Below are 21583 nucleotides of genomic sequence, written 5' to 3' on the forward strand. Positions count from 1 at the left end.
CACATATATCACTCTTTCATTTGACCCTGGTTCTGTTCAGATGTCAGTTCCTCAGAGGGTGTCTTCCCTGGCCACCTCAGCAAGAGTTCCCTTAAACTCTGTCCCCTTATCCTGCCTTGATATCCTCAGCACTGCGGTCCTTTCTGCATGACAGTCTACAGCTGATCCTCATTATTCACAGCTTCTGTATTTGCCAATTTGCTGACTTGCTAAACTATGCTTGTAAATCCCAGGAACCACACTGTTTCCATGAACATTCACAGACAAGCAGAGCCTGGCAAAAGGGTACCGGTCACCTGATGCACAGACTTCCACTCAAGGTTCAACAAGGCCGCCCTCTGCCTCCCCGGCTCAGCTCTCCTACTGCAAACAGTATCCTCTCTGTACTATATTTTTCACATGTTTCTGATAGTTGAGGGGTTTTCATATTTAGAGTGACCCTCAGGCACACATGCAAAGAGACTGTTTGATGTTTCTAAGCATGCTAAGGCTGTGATATGCCTTGTGGAGAAAATGCAAGTGCCAGGTAAGCTTCCCTGAAGATTATAGTGCTGTTGGCCAGAAGTTCAATGTCACAAATCAACAATGAATATTAAATAAGGTGTCTTTAAGCAGAATCTGAAAATAAGGTCGTGCACTGATTGTTTGATGAAAATGTTGTCACCAGAGACGCACAGAGACTTAATCTTTTATTTCCTCTAGAAGCAATGTTTTAGAATTTATTAAACTAACTCAGCATTCACTGCAACATTACAGAATCGACTGCCAAAGAAAACAAAAATCAACTGTTTAGACGCTTGGTTATGGCTATATAAATATACATTTGCTTATTGTCCATTTCTCTGCTGCCATGTAATCTCCATGAAGCCAGGGATCAAGTATGTTTCCCAGATTCCCGTTTTCTGTTATATCCCCAGAACCAATTACCAAATGATTAAATGGTCAAATAAATGAACGAAATATAGCTAAGAAAGTCTTAGGGAAAGCTACACAATAACAACTTTTATGTTTCAGGGCTTTTCATTCCATTAAGCATTATACTAATGACCCAGCTTGTCTGGACCCTTTACAGGAGGCTTTGTAGGAAGTCTAGTCCCTTGATGTGGCCCAATGAAGCTCACACAGTCGTCTGGCTTGGAAATTCCAGATGTCTGGTGCTATGAGTCCTGATGGGTATGATTGAGCACACAGGCCATGTAGTCAGACATCTGTGTCTGACCTCCAGACTCATTCTGTATATCAGAACAAGTGGTTTCTCCCAATCTTTACTGTTTGTCCCATAAAATGAAGGTAACTGGCATGGTTTGAAGGGTTAAGTGAGATGATTCAAATCACTTAGCCTATTGCCTGTCACTAAGTAAACATTTCCTAAGCATAAGTTCTCCCTGCTACTATGTACTTTGAGAACCCAGTGTTGGAGAAAGGCAGGTCAAATATATATGAAACCAAACTAGGAGACACTCAAGGAGTCCTTACCCCTACTGAAGACCAGCCCTAAAAAGAAGTGACTGGTAAAAGACCAGCTAGCAAATATTTTGCACTTTAACAGACAGATGATCTTTGCCACGACAACTCATCTCTAAATGAATATGCATGGCTGTGTTTTGATCAACTTTTCTTTACAAAACCAATTTACTTGGTCAGTTTGGTTTTCTTACTTTATGTCAATGCTACTGAACCTTTCCTCTACTTTAGAAAAAATATAGGCTCAGCTAAAATCCAGAGCAACAGCTGGACTATATGCCCTGAAAGTACAATTCATTTATTACATAGATAATTAGATTCCCCTCTAAATGTAAAACTGATTGGCTCTGTGCATTAAACAAAGGCGACTTCCCAAGGTCTGCCAATTTCTGTCTGACACCCTCAAATAGTGTCGATCTCTGAATGTTAAAATGAGGTGAGGAAGGAGTTGAGGTAAAATCAGGAAGGTAGTACCTGTTTTGAGGGTCGTTGTTTAAAACTTTGTAAAGATCCAAAATTGTAGCTCTCAAATCTGAGTCAGAGTTTCCTGGAATTTTAGAAGATTAATGTCTCAGTCCCATACTAGAAAAATACTCAGAATCTTTGAAAATAGAATGCCTGGACACAGGTGTTTTTCAGGGTCTCCAGGTGGCTAAAGGAGAGGAAAGGCTCAGCAGCACTGAGGCTATATTTTTGCTGTTTCTTTTCATTCCAACAGCAAAGGTTGGACAGTTGGACAGAATGTTTTCAAGTGGAAACGATTTGTCCATCTCCTTGGTTAAAGCCTTCTGATGCAGGTGGAAACAGGTTCCTGAGAACTGAGGTCTCCAGCTCATGGTCAAGTCTCTGATTATAATGAGTCCTAGGTGTGGTGCTCTCATCTCTAAGGAACTCCAGGTACTTAGATAGCCATTGTCCATCTGGGACATGTCATAGATTGGTTGAGCATAAAAACAATGATCTTAGTCATAAATCTGCAAACTTCTTTAAGAATTATCTAGAATGATTTTTCCTTGTGTGATCCCTCAGCATTTATAGTAGAAGAATTTGGGGTCTTGTTAAATTTCAGACATCTAGACTCCAGACTTGACCCACTGAATCAGAATCTCTAGAGGGGGAACTGAGATATAGATACACAATGTTAGCAAGGTACCTGGAGTACCCTAAATTTTAAGAGCTACTATGTTGGAGTTGGCTCCTTTGTCTCACAAAAGAAACCTGAGGAAATTAAATTCTTCTTCCAGAGCTCAGGACATAGCTCAGTTGGTAAAGTGCTTGCCTTGGGAGGATGAAGACCTGCATTCTATCCCCAGAACAAATGTGCCAACGCTGGCTGTGGTGGCATATGTTTGTAACCCAAAAGTCTTGAGGAAGAAGAAACCTGTGGATCCCTGGGACTTGCTGGCCATCTAGCTTAGCTTATTTGGAAAGCTCTAGGCCTGTGAAAGACAGTGGCTCCAAAAGTCATGGCAGACAGCACCTGAGAAATGACACTCAAGATTGACCTTTGGCCTCTACAAGCATGTGCACACATGTGATGCAAATCCTCACACAAGTGTGAACCTGCACATATGTGAACAGGTACACACACACACACACACACACACACACGCATGCACGCATGTGCATTTTCTTCCTCAAAGCAGAATAGATAGTACTTGAATCGATTATTTATTTCAATCATTGATAGATAGATCTTGAATCTAGGTTTGTGTGTCACTAGCTAAGCTTTGAAATTGTAAATGTGCATTGTTGTGCTTGACTCTCTGGATCAGTTGGGTGATTTTCCTGGTCTCAGTTGTATTTTCTTTTAGGCCCGGGTTCTCTTCCAACTAACTTTTCCTTACACTAGACTAGCATAAGTTTGTTTACCTGGTGGTGACAGTATCCAGAATCCTAATGTCCATGGCTCTTAGAGACTACATATAGAACTGGGACTCTGCTGCTGTCACTCAGTACAGTCTGATGCTAAAACAAGGAACAATTTGCTGGGCGTGGTGGCTCATGCCTTTAATCCCAGCACTTGGGAGGCAGAGGCAGGTGGATCTCTGTGAGTTCAAGGCCAGCCTGGTCTACATAGTGAGTTCCAGGACAGCTGGGGCCATAGGGAGACCCTGTCACAAAAAGACCAAAAAAAAAACAACCAAAAAAACAAACAATAAAACAAAGAACAATTAGCCTAGGAAAACATTCTAGCTTCCCTGGGGGAGGTTTTAAAAATCCCTTGACAAAAGAAAGGCCTTAGTTACAGGAGGGTGCTGTATCTACCCACTGCCTCACAGACCTCACAGACTTAAGCCTTTCCACAGCATTAAGGTGCCTTTATAAAACATCTTTCACACATATTTCTAGAGTATCGGTAGTGAGTACCCCCTGGGTTCTACTCCTAAGGTTATTGCTCTTGGATGAAGACTCAAAAGCCACATACTGAAGGGACCAAAGAACTCATCAAGTTTAAACCTCATCTGACACTTTAATTTCCTGATAATATCACCTTAATCAAGGTGTTCATCCGTCTCCTGCTTAAACGTATCACATAACTCCCCAGAGAACTGAAGCAGCTCCTTGCTGAGAGAGCTCTTACCATAGAATATTGTTTCTTACATAAAGCTAACATTTGCTTCTGTCTGAATGCCAGCCTTTGGACTTGCTTCTGCTTTTGATGCTGGATACAAGAGAGCATTGTTATTCCCTGGAACCTTTTTCCACATTTGAAGAGCAGTATAAACCTCCTTACAATTGCTCACTTTTCTGTGTCAAGTTTCTGCAATTTTCTATGTAGGGTAGACTTCTGAACACTCTCTCACAGTTTACTTCGCTTCCTTGAAACCCCTGACTTCTCAGTGACAGCTCAGTATGCTGTGAGTGTTGATTTTGGAACCAGATGTTCTGGAATTGGCCTTGTGCATCTTGATCAAGTTCATGGTACCATAGATCTTCCATGACCTCTGTCAGGAAGTATAGACAGAAATTAACATCAATTAGAGTTTACCATGTGCCAATTAAACTAGAAAGCATATATTGAAAGGTGAACTCAGTACAAACCCTGTGGATGGGTTTATTTCTGTTCTTTCTTACACCTCAAAAATGACTTTAAAATACACACTATTTTCCTTTAATATTTTGCATCTGAATTAACTTATATTTTCTGACCTTCTCTTAGTACTAAAATCATAAGCAGCTTTAGTTGTCCGTATTTCTGGGGTGAATTTGTTGCGTATGACAGGGATAGTAGAGTCTTTATTTCTTCTGAACTGAAGGTGATTATTATTTTTTTGATGTTAAAGATAGTAATGTAAATTAAATAAATGACCTAAAACTAAGTTATTTAAAATCTTTTTACCTCTTCTACATCTATGCTTTTGTGAAGGAAAAAACAAACTCAACTTGGAACAGAATGAAAAGCACAGTAAACACAGAGAAAAAGCCAGGAGAGTAGGTAATAAAGGGGATGTTAACAATAGAATGTGATAGGAAGGGCAAAGGCTTTGAGGAAACACAGGGGAGGGGCAGGGAACTGAATGGGGGGATCAGTACAGTAAAGTCAGCTAACCCCCCGGGGCGGGGATCAGTACAGTAAAGTCAGCTAACCCCCTGGGGGGGGGGATCAGCACAGTAAAGTCAGCTAACCCCCAGGAGAAACAAACTTTTTTGCTCAAAGGGTATGGCTTAATATGAAGCATTTCTGAATTGTAACACCTAAAGTTGAATAGACTCTGATTGCGATTGTGAAAGAAAATGGTTAAGGGAATAGGTGTGGAGACAAAAGAATGGATTTTGGTAAATACTACATAAATTGTTTGCAAGATTGTCTTACATTACTATTAGCTTAGAAAAGACTTCTTCAGCAGAAAAGGATAACATGGATTGTGAAAGTGATTTGTAAATAAAGATGCTAGATAAATTTAAGAAATAATGTTATTCATTTGCAGTGTACCCAAATGGACTATCATTTCTGTGAGGTTATATGAACTTGTTTTTCTTAACATCAAGTAGCTAGCAAAAAAGATACCACAGTTTAGTGAAATGAACATTGAAGTGGAATTGGAACCTCTGGGTTTGGATTTCACTTTACAACCAACTAGCTGTGCTACTAGCCAAGTCACTTGTGTTCTCTGAGCCATAGATCTTCCATGTGTGAAGAGAACTGCTCAGATTACCTCTGAGACCTCCTTCGCTGTTAAAACTAGTGGTTCTCTGGTCCTACATTGCTGGCCAGCTTATTGTAGTTTCTGGGGAGAGTCTGGAGAACTCACAATCTGAGATGGGATTCTTCTTTTATTGGAGCTTCTGATAGAAAGATAAAATAAAATTTGCATGCATATGTGAATGAATCAGTAACTGAATGAGTTAGATAAAAAGAAGAGGTCTGTGAGAGAAAGCTGCTGAAAACTGATTTGAGTTAAATATGAGAAAAGAGAGACTCTTGTAAATTGTTTAATTGATTTTTGTGTTATTTCATACAGAACATCTTAATCAATCTTAATCATCTTCATACCCCCTTCCCCATAGCCCTCCACCCCACTGGAATTCATACATTCTGTCATTTGTGTTAAGGGCTACCATGCCGAATTAGTATCTCCAGACTCTTTCAGTGCAGGCTCATCCACTGGGGTCTAGGCAACCTATCTAGGGTCCCTCTCTTTAAGACGATCAGCTCTTCCTCACCCAGCAGTAATCAGCTGCCAATAATTCTTCGACTGAGATTGGGGCTTGTTGCCCATTTCCACGGTTTTTTGCTGGGTTTTGTCTGCTTGAGTTTGCATAGGTCTTGACTCTCTTTATATCTGCTTTTCCTTGCTCATCTACTTCCTTCAAAAAATTTTTAAATTGATTCCAGAATATTATGTACCCCCAACTTCATGTCCTCCTTTATTATCTGTCTTTCCTTTTGTTTTTTCGCTGTTTTTGTGTTTGTTTGAAAGTTCTATCAAATCCAATCCACGCCTTCCAACTACTATTGGGTATGAGTCCATCCCCTGGATTCTGGTCAGCCTACTGGATTCCACACTCAAACCAACTTCTTTTTTAAATATTTACTAATTATTTGAGAATTTCATATAATGTATTTTTATTACATTCACTTCCCACTTCTCCTAGCAATTGCTTCCTGAGCCATCCCCATCTCCCTAACCCCCACAACTTCATGTCCTTTTTTGGATAACAGGTTGAGTCCAGTTGGTGGTGCTTGTATACTCATGGGTGTGAGACCATCTAATGGAATGTGGTTGGTCTCCCAAGGGCCATACCCTTAAGGAGAACTGATGCTCCCTCTCACAGAAGCCATCAGCTCTCCATAGTTCCTCATTTAGGGGTAGGGGTACGTAAATCTCTTTCCCCTCCATGTTAAAATGTTGACTGATCTTGTGCAGACAACCACAGCTCAGTAATAAAGAAAGATGAAATAATGAAATTTTCAGGTAATGGATGGGTCTAGAAACTGTTATACTAAGTGAAGTGCAAAAGACATATGTTCTCCCTTATTTGTGGATCCTAGCACCAAATCTTTATAAACAAGTACCCCCGTCACCACCCATCAAAGCAGCTTCTTTTTCAACAGAGATTATTACAGTTACACCACTGGTCAAACACAGAAATTTTTTGTGAATTGCCCAAGCCTAAGTGGTACATCTAGGATGCAACCTCTACACCTAAGACATGGAACATAGAACAAGGGATGAAGAGAACATTTTCAATTCTCATCAGTGAAGCTCCTTCATGCAACAGAGGGCCAGCAGGATCCCTGGGTTCAGTGAGATCTGTCTCAAAAAACACATAGAGAATGATAGACACCAGATGTTGAACTCTTCAGTCTACACACACACACACACACGCACACACACACACACACACAATAGTAATAATTAAGGAGGCTTTAATGAAAACACTGCCAGGGGTGCTCTTCTCATGTCAAGACAAGAATCTAGTTTCTGCAGCCACCAAGCAATGGCCATAGTCCCTTGTAGTCACCCTGCACAAAACACAGTTGATACAGTTATATGCTGCCTCCAGCCATGGCATCCAGTATCTATATATCAGTCATTCTTTTCTAAGTTCCTCAAAGCTCCCTTATTGGTGCAGTGGTGAAACAGATACATCACAGATAACGAATATGTTCCTAGATGACCCACTTAATTTGAAAATTTGTGAAGAAATATATCATTGAGTCTAAGCACAGATATATTGCAGAAAAGACTTCAAATTATGCATAGCACTTTAAGGTGAGAATTAGAGATGTGTGCATATTTGCTCTTTCAAACTGCTCTAGGTCAAACCCTCAGGTTCCTGGTGGAACACTTTGTTCTCTTTGGCCATTACATATTCTTTGATAGAAGCTTTGAAAAGCACAGAGGTCTAAATTTTTAAAATTTATTTATAGGATATTCTGACATTTCACCAGATTCTTTTGCACAAAAATTTTATTAAGTTGCCTCTGAAAGCGTTTTGTTCATTTTGGTGCTGTAATTTTGCCTCTTTTTCATTTTCCAGAGGGGAATATTTTGAAATTCGATAAACAATAATTCAGCTGCCTATGTTTCTTTTCTGTTTTTATCACTTTCACTGTAAAAGTCAGTCTTTGAGTCTCTGTTATGTCTTTACACCACGTTCTGGTAATGATGTCTCCTCATTTACTTTGAACCCTTTGGCTTACCTTGGTTGGAGCTCTTTCCACTCTTCTTTGAGCTCTGGTGCTTGGGCCATGAATAGTGATTTGGGCCAAGTGAATTATCCTCCTGGGGGGAATGAAATCATATTTCTTTTTTTTTCAAGTATCTCTCCTAATACAATTTTGCGTCTTTGTTATCTACAGTGTTGAGGGGAAGCTTATTCTTCAAGGCAAAACCTATTCATTCATGATGACTTGGCTAGAGGCACTGAGCACAGTCCCTCCCTGTGGGCTCTCTGGGCATCTCTTCTTCCTGTGCTTGGGCCTCTGTGAAGCACTTGCCTGCTGACATGTCTCCCCCCATGCCTGGGTTTTGATTTTGTAAAAGTCACAGAACATTGTGTCACTTATTGTTTTCATTACACCTAGAATTGTGTGGCTCTGAGCTTAGCACATGCTAGGTGCTCAGATAATACTTAATAGATGTATGAGTGAAATGATTCCAGTTCATTTACTGCAGGAACTCATTTCCATCAGTTCTGAGATTCTTAATTAACTCAGTCAAAGAACAAATCCAGTGTCAAAGAACCAAATGCATAATAAAAGGGGATGCATTTTATTATCTGGAATCTTAGAAATGGAATGGAAGAAACTTCATTGGAATTCCCAGATAAAATACAAGACATCCAATTATATTTGAATTTCAAATTAAAGTTCCAGGAGATCCGACAGCCTCTTCTGTCCTCTGCGGGCATTGCATGACATGGGAACACTTACCTACATGCATGCATAACACTCATACACATAAAATAAAAATAAAAAATAATATATTTAAAAATGTGTATCTTTAATATTTCACGAGACATACATAAAATGTTATTAGTATTTCTCTAAAATTATTATTACCTGGGGATTACTTATTTTATTTTCTAAACCTAACAAGGTAAAATAGACCCACTTTCCACTTTAGGTAGGACAGGTAGCGTGAGAGTCATGTCAAAACAGTTGGCCCTGAGGCAGAATCTGCCCAAGTCAAGGCATCTATTTTTTTCACCCCTGAAGTATTTTTAAAACTATTTTATTTATTATTTTTATTTTATGTGTATGAGTGTATTACCTGCATGTAGGTAAGTGCACCTGTGACGTGCAATGCCCGTGAGGACAGAAGAGGCCGTCGAATTCCCTGGAACTGGAGTTATGGGAGCTGGGATGCGAACCTGGGTCTTCTGCAAGAACAACCAGTGTTCTTAACAGCTGAGCCATCTCTCCAGAGCCCTCCCCCTAAAGTATGTTTTAAATGTTTGAATTTGTTGCCAAACTTAAAAAATGAAGATTTCACAGGACAAAAAAATCCATGTTTTCGGGGCCCCTTGAAAAATGATAAAACCTGACGACACTGAATTCATTCTCCTGTTTGTTTGTGACACAGTTAAGTCCAGTTTTAGATGGAGCTCTTACTCTGCGAGTTCCCTGGTTTTACACAACACTGCAGTGAGACACGGTCTGCTGAGCATTATTCACATTTGCTCTGTCCTGTTTTTAGAGTTGAGAGGAAAATGAAACCTACTTTGAACCTTTTGTTTCTATCACAAGCAGGAAAATAAAAGGCAGTCCTAGAAGGCCAAATGTTTCAATAAAAGTGGGAAAAAGCTTCCTTTTATATAAGCAAAGAATCTTTTTCCTACTGTTAAGTGCCAGTAAGAAGAGCCTGTGTCTGACAAGTACAGTAATAATACTGCTCTCACACCACCCCCTTGCTCTAAGCTCTGCATTGTAGGAGAGGGCTTCTGATCTTTACATTCACTAGAGTGTAATATCCTTGAAGACAGATACTTTTTGTCCATTTTCTTCACAGATGGATCCTCAAACCACAGTACAGACTTGACTCTTGATAGACATTTGATCAATATTTGTGGAATGAAGAAGTAAACAATGGAAGGAAGAGAGAAAGACAGAGAGAGAGAGAGAGAGAGAGAGAGAGAGAGAGAGAGAGAGAGAGAGGAAAGCTCCTTGTGGCTAGAAATCTTCAAGAAGGAAAGGAAAATGTCACTCTAGGGTTGGAGATGCATATGCCTCTTTTAAATAGATGTCTTCAGGGCATAAATGTCTTCTATCTCCCAAGGGCTGAGGATAGAAGCTCTAGTCTGTTTCTCTAAAACTTACGAGACTTGCGGATAGGTTTGTCCTCACTGGTAATGAAGAAAAGGATTCTTTAGAGAATGTCTGCGGGAGGAACCAGAGGTACATGTTGGAAAGGACAATTTGTAGCTGTGTGACTCTGATTTCTCTTTGTTTTCTTTCAAACATTGCCCAAATCTAGTGGTTCTCCCTGAAAACTTAGACATACTAGCCAAGCCCTTCTACATCCATCCTTGTGCCTCAAAAAAAAAAAGGGCAGAAACCAGTGTGTGTGTGTGTGTGTGTGTGTGTGTGTGTGTGTGTGTATGTGTGTATGTAGTTCTATGGCCAGAACCCAGTGCATTGTGCATGCTAGGCAAGCTCTCTATCACTAAGCTATACCCCTAGCCAATTTTATTTTATTTAGACAGTACACATTATAAGCATAGGTCACCAGAATATAACCTAAACTCTTTAGATTTTTGTGGGCATTTACATGTATTCCAGCCCATCCTTTCTTCATGTGTGAAAGGAAGCCAGCCTTAACAAAACTCTCCTAAAAAGAATTTATTAGCCTCCTCCGACTATGTCTGTTATATCCATATGATTATTATGAATGCACAATTCTTACAATGTATTCTTGGGGGCAAAGTACTGTAAAAATGCATTAGACAGAGAAATGCAGGCAAACGGAGGTTTGATTTTTAGTGACAGATCTAATACTTTGTTTCTAAATCAGACTTCTGCCCCTACAACTAAATGCCTAGGGAGAGAAAAGGAAGCAAAAGAGAAATACATCAAGTCCTGATGCTCTCTCCACCTGGCTGCTTTCTTGGTGGCTATGAGATGCCTGTGCCTATATTACTTTCCTAGAGATGATATAGCAAAGCACCAGAAACTGTTGACTTAGAATGACAGAAATTTATTGTTTTGTATTTCTGGACATTGGAATTCTAACATCAAGATGTTGATAGAGCCCTGATTCTTCTACAACCTGTGGAACTTGTCCTTTCCTAGTGTCTAGTACTTTTCCAGCTTTCAGAGGCAACCCTTAGCTTGCAGATGCACCTCTCCATTGTCTTCCCTCTGTTGATGTCTATCCCCTTAGGAGGACACCAGTTATATGGATCAGGTGCCACACTAATGATCTCACTTTGACCTCATATCATCTGCAGAGACTCTATTTCTAAAAAGGCCACCTTTTCACATACCTAGAATTAAGACTTCACCATGTCTTTCTGTCAACTCATAGAAATGCCTGATGCTACTAATGATCTCATATTTTTTTTGAACTTAAATTTTCCAGGTACAACTAGTTGTTCTCCCTATGGATTATTCCATTGATAAAACTACCTCTTTGGTTCATAAGCCTCAGATGTCTTTCCATAGTAAGATGATGTAATTAGGGTACTAATAACTGAATCAATAAAGAAAGGAGCACACTCTTTGATATTCTCCAGCTGCTTTGATGATTCATTTAGGACTCTGTGTGTGTGTGTATGTGTGTGTGTGTGTGTGTGTGTGTAGGTGTGCATGTGGGTGTGGGTGCACGTGTGGAGGTTATGTGCCATGATATACAGTAAAGGTACGGAAAGTAGAGTATCTGATTGGTTTTCTGGTGATGCCTAGGGATGATGTCTTTGACAGGAGATTGGGGTCTCATGAGGTAGGACACAGGGCAGAACATGGTCTCACATATGTAACTTTGCAAACAAGGACTGTTTTAGGGATGTTCATTATTCGAAAAACACATTTATTTTGATGTCACATAAAGCACATTGAGTTGTAAGCATGTATGGCTGCATAAACAGCATGTGAGCCACTGCAGTGCCTGTCCAAGGGAGAATTCACCATCGTGCATGATAATATGTGAAATATGATTCTGTGGAAAATATCATATTATTGTATCTAATTCTAGCTAACTTGTGAAAACCTGAAGTTTTAATCCTTGGCCTTTTAAGAAAAGATAAACATAGTAATATGTACCTTTTAATAAAAAAGCTTATTATTTTAAAATATAAGATGCATAAAATGTAGACTTACAGTATTACTGAAATGTAATACACAACTACTTTAAGAATAACAACTGAAAATAATGGAAATTTTAAAAATATGTTTACATTAGCCACAATCCTGTAATTTAGAGATAGCCACTGCTAGTATTTTGGCCTATTTTCTTCTACTATGTTTCAAGCCTTTAATGGTTAAATAAAATAGACATCTCTAAATATATCTTTTGTGTTTGAATATTTTCATATCACTAATAATTCTCTAAAACTTCCTTGTACATTTTCATTGTTTGATCTCCTTTTGAATGTTGCAGTTTTAATTTTAAAAGTCATATATGTTAATAATAATTTGTTTGCTGGGCTGGGTGTGGTGGCATGTGCTTTTAATCCCAGCACTCAGAAGGCATAGACAGGCAGATTGCTTTGAGATCGGGGCCAACCTGGGATGGTCTAAATAGTGAGTTCCAGGCCAGTTGAGGCTACACATTGAGATCCTGTACCAAAACACCAAAATAATAATAATAATAATGATTTAATATAGATGGCTCAAAGAATAAAATGTCAGTTTCCCACAGTCTTTCAGAGTTTAAGATGGCGTACATTTCATGGTAGTGCAATTTTATCTCCCACTGACCATCGTCGTGATTTTCATCTTTGTCACCCCAGATCTAGGTTCAGTGCCTATAGCATGCTGGTTGTTGAGCATGTGCTCTGTGAATGAAGAAGTGTATGAATGATTAAATGAAAAGGAAGAACAACTCTTTGAATGAAGAGTCTGCAAAAATCTAGCTCATGGTTGAACAAAAATGCATTTCAGACTCAGCAACTTACTATAGTTTGAGAGACAAGGTAGCTAAGTCCAGGCCCTTAATGAATTGGAGCCTATTCTTCCTGTTCATCTGAATCTGCCCCTAGGCAGAGAATTCAATTTAATTTTTTCCCCATCAGTCAAACTGAAGAGCTGAAAAAGCAAAACCAGAGACTAGGGAAGTGATCAGCACTGTTCATTCCTGCTGTGTTAGGAAGGGTGTGCGATGGGGGTGTCCCGCGTCTCCCAAGAGTGTGCCGCAGGAAACGCTCTGCTCTCCCTCCAACAGGATCTTCCATGACGCTAGGACTGGTAATTTACTGAAAGACAGACTCCAGCAGTGCCCGTGTGCACCTCCTGGGTGCCTGTCTTATCTCTAGAGTTTTTGGCAGAGAAAGAGGCAATCATACTGGGTTTATTTAAAGGAATTTGAGGACTGATTTTGCTGTGACTAGAATCAAGCCTGTCAAAGAATGAGTTTTGTGTTGTAGAAGATTCAAAGCTTCCCATTTAACTGAGAAACATGCATCTTCAGTCTGAGCACATGTCCTTCAGACACCTACCATGGGAAGGAAAGTGAGCTTTTTCTTAAATCCCTACTTAGAAAATTCAGTTTTTACAATAAAATAGATTGATCCCTTCTTCCTAATGGAAAGAACTGGTCCTCTCCTTCTTATCTCCAATATAAATGCAGATATTACACAGAAGCATCTAGAAATAGAGGTACGTGGATGGACAGAGAGATCAGCAGATAGGTGAACAGACAGACAGACATTCTCTACCTTCTTAAAGCGAACAATAGTCATTATTTCCATCCTTTATCCTAAAAGCTCTTCCATAAGCCAAGTTCTAGACACTGGTCATTTTGGAACCTTTGCTCTTATTGTTAACCCGTAAATACCTGTCCATCTTTTCTCCTACCTACACTAGCTGTCTCTGAAGGACTAATTGAAGACATAATTCTTCATGAGGCCTTACTGTTCCATTTCTACTTCTGTCAATATTTAGGTCTATTTCTCTTTATATATGCATATATATGCATTTCATAAAATATTCCAGGCCCTGTTTCCTATGGTGTACCTGTATATCATATTTTTTATCGGACATGTCACCGTTTTGTTTCCTAAAGGACTGGATGTGAAGAATAGGAAGAAAAGTGGTACATCATCTCACATCTCTATACAGAGAGTCTTAAAAAGGGGAAGTTTTTATAGTACATGGTCCCTAAAGACCAGGAGGTAGGGTGAGGGAATCTGTTCAAAGGGAACAAAATTTTACCTGCACAGGAAAAATAGGTTCTAGTGGTCTTTCTCAAAATGAAGGCTGTAATAAACACATTCTACATTTCAGCATTTCTACACAAATAGATTTTTATTTCTTTCACTACAAAATGTCAGTTATGTGATATGATGGATTTATTGAGCATAATTTGATCATTTCAAAACCTAAACATATATAAATATATCATGTTGTACCTCATCAATATATAATGCAAATAATCATTTTTTGTTAAAAAGCATGGTGTGGTCTTAGTGCTAAGCAATTTAATGGTTTTAGAGTCAGTGATGAGCTACTCACTAAGCTGGTATGTGAGGAGAAAAGAGGAGACAATGGGGAATAGTTTTGCTGGTCCCCATATACAGAATTGGACACATACAAGAATTAGTTCTTACATTTGTGGTGAGAGCTCAGTTTGTGTAAATACCATGAGAATTGGTATTGAGCTGATATGGGGTAGAAACTTGAGATCTGCTATGTCAGGTCTGACATCCTGGCTTTTCAAATACTTGCTAAAGCCACCTTGGAGCATCAAATATCGATTCCCTTCAGTTATAAAATTGAAATTATAACATATATCCACAAATATCTCATAAGCTATTTTGAGAAGCCAAACAAACCCATATACTATCAATCTATATGCACATATAACCAACTTTATATAAGCAACTATATGTCTGTCATATTTCTATCACTAGACAAAATGTATTTTTTCATGAATCCTACTGTTCAATAAATATTAGCTGGATGAAACTAAAATGGGCCCAGAATTTTCTGAATGCCATGAAGATTTTCAGATTATCCTAAGTGTTGTCAGATTATGAATTTAGAACATGGCCATATGTGCTGACTCTGGTGTGCTAGTGACAGCAGCCCTATAGGTGAGAGCACAGGGATGCTCCTTCAGGAATGTACTTCACCTGCTCCTATTTCTGTATATTAAGGGCCATCTCCTGGCTTCCTCTGATTTCTCTACCTATAAAATTTTAAGATCCCATCCCTAAGCATAGTATAATTATGATGACAGACTAGGTACCAAATCCACAGAAGGGGGCTTGTGCTGATAATTAGAAAACTCGAGTCCTGGATCCTTTGAACCCAAATATAACTTCTCTAAGATTGAGTATCAGGAAATAGGGTTAGTGTGGGCTCACTTGCTAAGTGCCCAACATCCTATAACCACTAACACACACAGAGGTGAACAAAGCATATGAACCTTGCCATTCTTGTGACATACAGCCTTGCAGAAGGAGAAGCATGCCAACCAGTAATAGCCCAAGGCAGATAGCAAATACAGTAGTGGCATCTGAGTAGAATGACTGGCTGGTTCCTGGATAGATCACTGAATGGTTGTAGCAGGGCCTGAAGCTGATAACTACTACCCTACTCTCCTTAGCTTTAAGGGTCCAATATATTTGAAATATTTGAAAACACGACTTGGTAGAATTATTAGTATGATTACTATCATTATTCACTGTCATTTAGAGTCAGATACTGCATTTTAATTCACTCACTTAATCGAAAGTGACTCCTGGTTAATCTCTTAACTGGTTGTGGGCCCATTCATAATGTGTTACAAAGGAATGAGATTATGCTCATAAAATACGCAAATACAGAGCTGACTCCACTAGTCATGCCTGAGATTCTTTTTTATTTTTCTAAATCCCTGGAGATCATCTAGATTTTTGTTTTAATTTCACAAATTGCTGCATATTTTGACCTGCCTGTGTTAATTATTGATTTGTACAGCAGATACTTCACAGACTTTTCCTGTGTATACATACATATATATATATATATATATATACTAAATAATAGGCAAATCTGAAAGATATAATCTTATTAATTCATGGTAAATTCCAACTAAAAACAAAAGATGAAAAAGAAAAGAAACATGTAGACTTAAATGGTTACAAAATACTTTTTTGTGGAGGAGAGACCACATCTGTGTTGCCTTGCCTGGATGAGGATGTTTTTCTTAGACGTGTAAGGGGACTATTTTTTTATGAGACCATAAATCAACCTGCTATTTCTGGTGGCATTGAAGAGTTCTGTTTCATGCTACCAATAATATATCAAAGTAGTGAACAAAGAAGCCAGAGTCCATTTTGCATTTAGTATTGGTTTAGATGCCCACTGATGAGCATTTTCTATGTCCTTATCCCCTTTTCCTGGGAGTGTAGATTCTGTTTCTTCCTTGTCTTCACATTCTTCAGGATGAGTCTTGCATGTAAGAGTGGTTAATAGTTTGTAAGCAAATTTTGCTGAATTGCTTTAAGTGTTTTAGCCCCAGAGGAGACAATGATGCCCATCAGACATATATTTACACTCAGACTGAAAGCATCAGTCAGTTGAACACCTCCTTGGTCAGGATGGCACCATAAGCAAGGCACAGTCACATTCTTGTCTATTTGAGAAAATTGTGTATCTACGTGGATGTGCTAGCAGTCTGAAGCTGGCATGGGGCAGGGGAAGGTGCCTGCGCTCACATTGCCTTGTGGCCCTGAAACTTACCCTCTCATTTCACTGTTTTGCAGCTTTACAGTTCCATGGACTTTGGAAGACGATGGCAACTCATGCATGAACGCATCACCCCCAACAGGTTTTACTGGTAAGCACCTTTTGCACACTCATGACCTTTTGGATAAAGGGAAAAAAAATTAACACACAGCAGAGCAGCCTGGACAGTTCTGGGAACTCTTGCTCTTGAGGACAAATGCTTTTTTAGTTCTTTGCTACTCAAAAACAGATTGCTGCAGGGAGGGGAGAATCAATCTCTTTTAAGGGTGTGGCTTAAAAACCAGCCTCCAGGGGATGGACCTATACCAAACAACATTTGGGGACACAAAATTGACACTATAGGCCCAATTAATATGTATTAATATAATTGTTTCCCCAATCCCAATTTCATGAACTCTAGTATATGTATATTCTAGTATACTCTAGTATTTGGAGTACGTGAAATTGGGATCTGACAGTGGATAGTAATGAGGGGGCAGATAGAGGGGGCAGAGATCTAAATATGATCAAAATATATTCTATAAACTTCGTAAAATGTCAATAAAAAAGATAATTAAAAAAGAAAAACGAGCACAATCACTTACTGCTTAAGGCCTTTCTCTCTTCCCAGTTATAAACCTAAAATGTTCTAAACATTGCACCAGAAAGCCCATTTGCAGGAATAGGTCATGTAGTAACCCCTTGTGTGACTCTAGTGGCTTCTGGTGTTTTAAAAATATTTTTTATTGATTATTTTTATGTATATACATGTATTGCCTGCATGTAGGTAGGTACACCCATGTTATGTCCGCGGAGGTCAGAAGAGGCTGTTGGATCCCCTGGGACTGGAGTTATGGACAGTTGTTAGCTGCCATGTGGGTGCTGGAGTTTGAACCCGGGTCTTCTGCAAGAACAGTCAGTGTTTTTAACTCCTAAGCCATCTCTCCAGCCCCAAGGGTTTTATTGCATAAGATTATAATTCTATACAAGACATCCCCAGAAATGCCCTATAATCCCACTTACCAAGAGAGAAATTTATGCTCTTAAAGTTTCATAGCAATCTTTTGAGATGTAACTTGAGAGTCTCTGAAAGGGTAATTGATGGACTCTCCCTTGAGGAACCAATATCCATATTTGGGACATCTTAGTTTCTGTGACTCTTTGAGAAGCCCACACCATGCTCTGGGGTTTGTCTTGCTTTCTTCTGGACACCTCTCTTTTTTTAACCCCTGTGCTTAAACATGTATTAAAAAGATCTTTAAGAAATATCCTTAAAATACAGTTGTTAGATTAGCAGCATTAGCAGTACCTGGGAACTTTCCAGAAGTACAGGACCCCAGGCCCTTATTGAGGTTTATGCAATTGGAATACATACTGATTCCTTGGTGACTCTTGTGCACATTAACTTTGTAAATCTTTGATCTAGAAAAGGTTCATGATCAAGTCCTCTTAGGGATGTATTAAGCTCTCCTCATTTTGGAAAAGTACATGTATTATGAACCGATCCTACAAAGTACTCTTTCCCAAATGTACTGCGCTGAGCAGTAGTTCCTCCAAATGCCTTTCTTTTCATTGGCAAGTCTATGATCAAATAAATTTAAGTCACAGCTATCACTTCTCTGTCCCTGACTTGTGATTCTTAGGCTAGTGAAGGCTCTGGAAGAACTTGAAATGAAGAAACTTGCCAACATGCAGTCAGTACTTCCCAAACTCATTTCAGTATAGTTTTTCCTCATGCCCTCTCTGATAAATCCCTCAGGACTATCACTATGAGACATACTTTGTCATACCTTTGTCATACTTTTCTATAAGTGAATTCGTGTTTCAAGCAGGAAACTAGCCTTCCTCCTAATCAGAAAGTATTTTTACTAACTGATGTTCCTTCCTTCATGCAGTTTGTTTTTACCATGGTTAAAGCAAATTCAGTGTTAATTTGCCTTATTCACTACCCTGAAGTTGTGTGAAGATGTTTCTTCAATTTTGCTTCATTTCTGTAGAGATAATAGAAAAATGAATAGAAAGGAGAAAGTCTAGACAAACATATATAACACAGTAAATCATATGCTTAATTAAAAAAGAAAAGAAAAACAAAGTATTGGAAAGTAATACCTACTCATGACTCATTTTAAACATTTCAGTTTCTCTTCAAAAGTCATGGGTTTGTGATTTATGCCTTCCACAGCATAGGGTTGTTATATGCATGTTGAGGCTGGTGGTAACAAGTACTGTGGACACATATAATCACATTCACAATTCTGCAAGTAATAGCTCCCCTCTGCATCCACAAAACTCTGTGTAGAATTAAAAATGATGATTGCTACACATACTGTGGAAATCCACAGTGTTTTATTGCACACAGTTCACTTTACAGGAGAGAAAAAGGAGTTGCTGTAGACTCAACCCCTTGTCTGTTCTTAATATTTTTTTTTGCCTCTTGCAGACCAAATGCTATTTCATCCGTAGTTCTTATTATAGCTATTATTTGGTCTATGTTTTGAACTATTAATATTTTTCAATAGACTAAGACAGAAAAGGGGAGTATTTGTTTCTCTGATACTCTAGCTGTATAGTATACCTTTGCTCAGGTGAGATGAACCAATTTCTCAGAATGACACGGTTCAAGGAAAGGAAAAAAATTCCCACTGCTGTTTTTGGAAAAAAAATCTGAGATGGTGAGGCAGTTGACCAAGGAAGAAGAAAGCACAGCATTAGCCACACCATCGTTTCTGATGGGAATGAAGCACACGGAGGGCAGCATTTGCCTATATTTTGCAAAGAGCTAGAGGAGGATGCTCCAGCTGCTGCCCCTCCACCCCCTTCTTTTGTATATCAGAAAGAATAAATCCCTAGGTCCTGATAACCTTATTTCCTTTCTCCTCCACCCTGCGCTTTAATGTATGCCCCCATGGGGAAATGTAAAAGTTAGTGGCCGTGACAGCTAGCCAAGTGATAGCTGGGTGTTTCATTTTTACAATTATCACTTCTCCTCTTCTGATGTGTAATTGCAGTGATTATTCTTTTAGGTGTCATTGGAGTCACAGAGGCAGAGCATTTTTCATACAGTCTTTTTTCCCCCTAAATACAGAATCCAAGGTTGTCTTAACCACTTATGTTGAGGGTACATGCTTGGTGTATGTTAGAGGCATATACTGTACCTCCTTGAGAAAACTCATAATGTATATTTCTCTGGATAGAGAACAAATTTTCACCTCAGTGAACTTTATTTAACCTGTGGTTTCCTCTTCCATTTAATGGGAACACTTTATCTTTCAGTTACACAAAGTTATTGCAAGGGCCAGACTTGAACAAGTGGACATGACATTTTCAGTTCTACATGTCAATTGTTTATTTGTAAACTAGAAGTCTCTAAGTACTCTGTACTTAAGTACTGTAAGCACTTTAGTATTGTGTTTACTCACAGTCTTTAGAGGATGACCCATAAATGATTTGTTATTTCGCTGCATAATGTAATTCCCATGCACGGTCTGCTGTATGCTCATGGGCCTTTGATAATCCATTTGATAATTCCATATTTTAATACCGGGAATCCATCCCTCAGGCCAAATGTTATTTTTACCACTTTTCTTTAAAATTTTTATGAAGTTATAAAAGTAAAACCAAACAACAGAAAGTTCTAAAGCTACCTCTTTAGGAGAAACGGTGCTGTGCGTGGTGGTGGTGGTGGTATTGAAGATGGTAGGGCTCATTGGCAGGAACAGTGTCATGCCACAAACAGACATTGAAAAGGGAATTGAGAAGACTTTTAACTTGTGACATATAAACACAGTGATTTGATGATATAAAAACAGTGTACAAACATTGCTATTTATAATTTATACTTTTGCAACTCTCTGAGGGGCAGTTCTTTCATGGATGTCAGCTTTTCCCTTACTACCTTGAGTTGGTGGAAAGAAGACTTGCTTTTAGAGGGACTTGGGGGAAGAACACTGCCGAAGTAGTATTTCTGCCAGTTGGTAGAGTAGTGATTAATGGAATGTTTGGGGAAGTCCTTTGGGAATTGTGCAGGACTGCCATTATGATCATTTCTCCATTAGTTGCCCCCACAGTACTGGTGGCATATGAAGGGCATGGGTCAAAATATTCATTAGCATCCATAATAAATTCTTCTGTAATAAAAATAGCTTTTCTTGAAATCTACCTGATGACTTTATATCCATGCTCAGATGCCAAGGAGCTCAGAAACTGACCGACTGTGACTAGTAATAATCAGATATATAGAGATTAGAAATGCATGTGCAAACATCTTAATGTCAATTGCATTAAAAATGAATTTTTCTATAAAAAATAATAGATTTTCTGACCATATCAAGAGAGATCCCCTAGGAATCATTTGCAAGAAGTTGACTAGGTCGTCAGTCATGTCTTGGGAAGAGGGACAACTAACAGAAGGGCTCCTTGTCTTCTAGTGACCCTTACCTTCACTTGATACTCGGTCATCTGGCAATCACTGGACGTGTAATACTCCCTCGTTATCAACCCAGCTGCTCCAGAAATGAGAATTTACAAGGAGAGCAGGAGTGAAGGGAGTGTCCTGATGTTTCCTCTTCACTGTTCCTATCCTGGATGTGGACAGAGTTGTTGTCACTGGGGAGAGTTTGCTTGTTGTATTTTCTTTTCTTCTTTTTTTAATCTTACAAGAGCTGCAAATGACTATTTCCACTCTTCCTGTGGGAGATATTGAGCAGCCAGGCACATTCTGAAATGAGAAGATCACTTTTTTCTGCACATTCAACATGAGTATTTGGGGTTCACAGCTTTACCTGTATGTCTGTGCATCCA

General features: G+C 39.0%; 1 protein-coding gene across 2 annotated transcripts in view; it reads left to right on the plus strand.

The window, feature by feature from the left end:
* Sorcs3 (sortilin related VPS10 domain containing receptor 3) overlaps positions 1–21583 on the plus strand; it is a 664579-nt gene that overhangs the window by 388775 nt on the left and 254221 nt on the right. For both annotated transcript variants that reach the window (XM_008845711.1, XM_029569661.1), the window contains exon 5: positions 16822–16895. In XM_008845711.1, the coding sequence (XP_008843933.1) occupies positions 16822–16895 (74 nt within the window). The remainder of the gene's footprint in view (positions 1–16821; positions 16896–21583) is intronic.

The sequence above is a fragment of the Nannospalax galili genome, unplaced genomic scaffold, assembly GCF_000622305.1.
Source record: "Nannospalax galili isolate Female #2095 unplaced genomic scaffold, S.galili_v1.0 scaffold161, whole genome shotgun sequence".
Lineage (NCBI taxonomy): Eukaryota > Metazoa > Chordata > Mammalia > Rodentia > Spalacidae > Nannospalax > Nannospalax galili.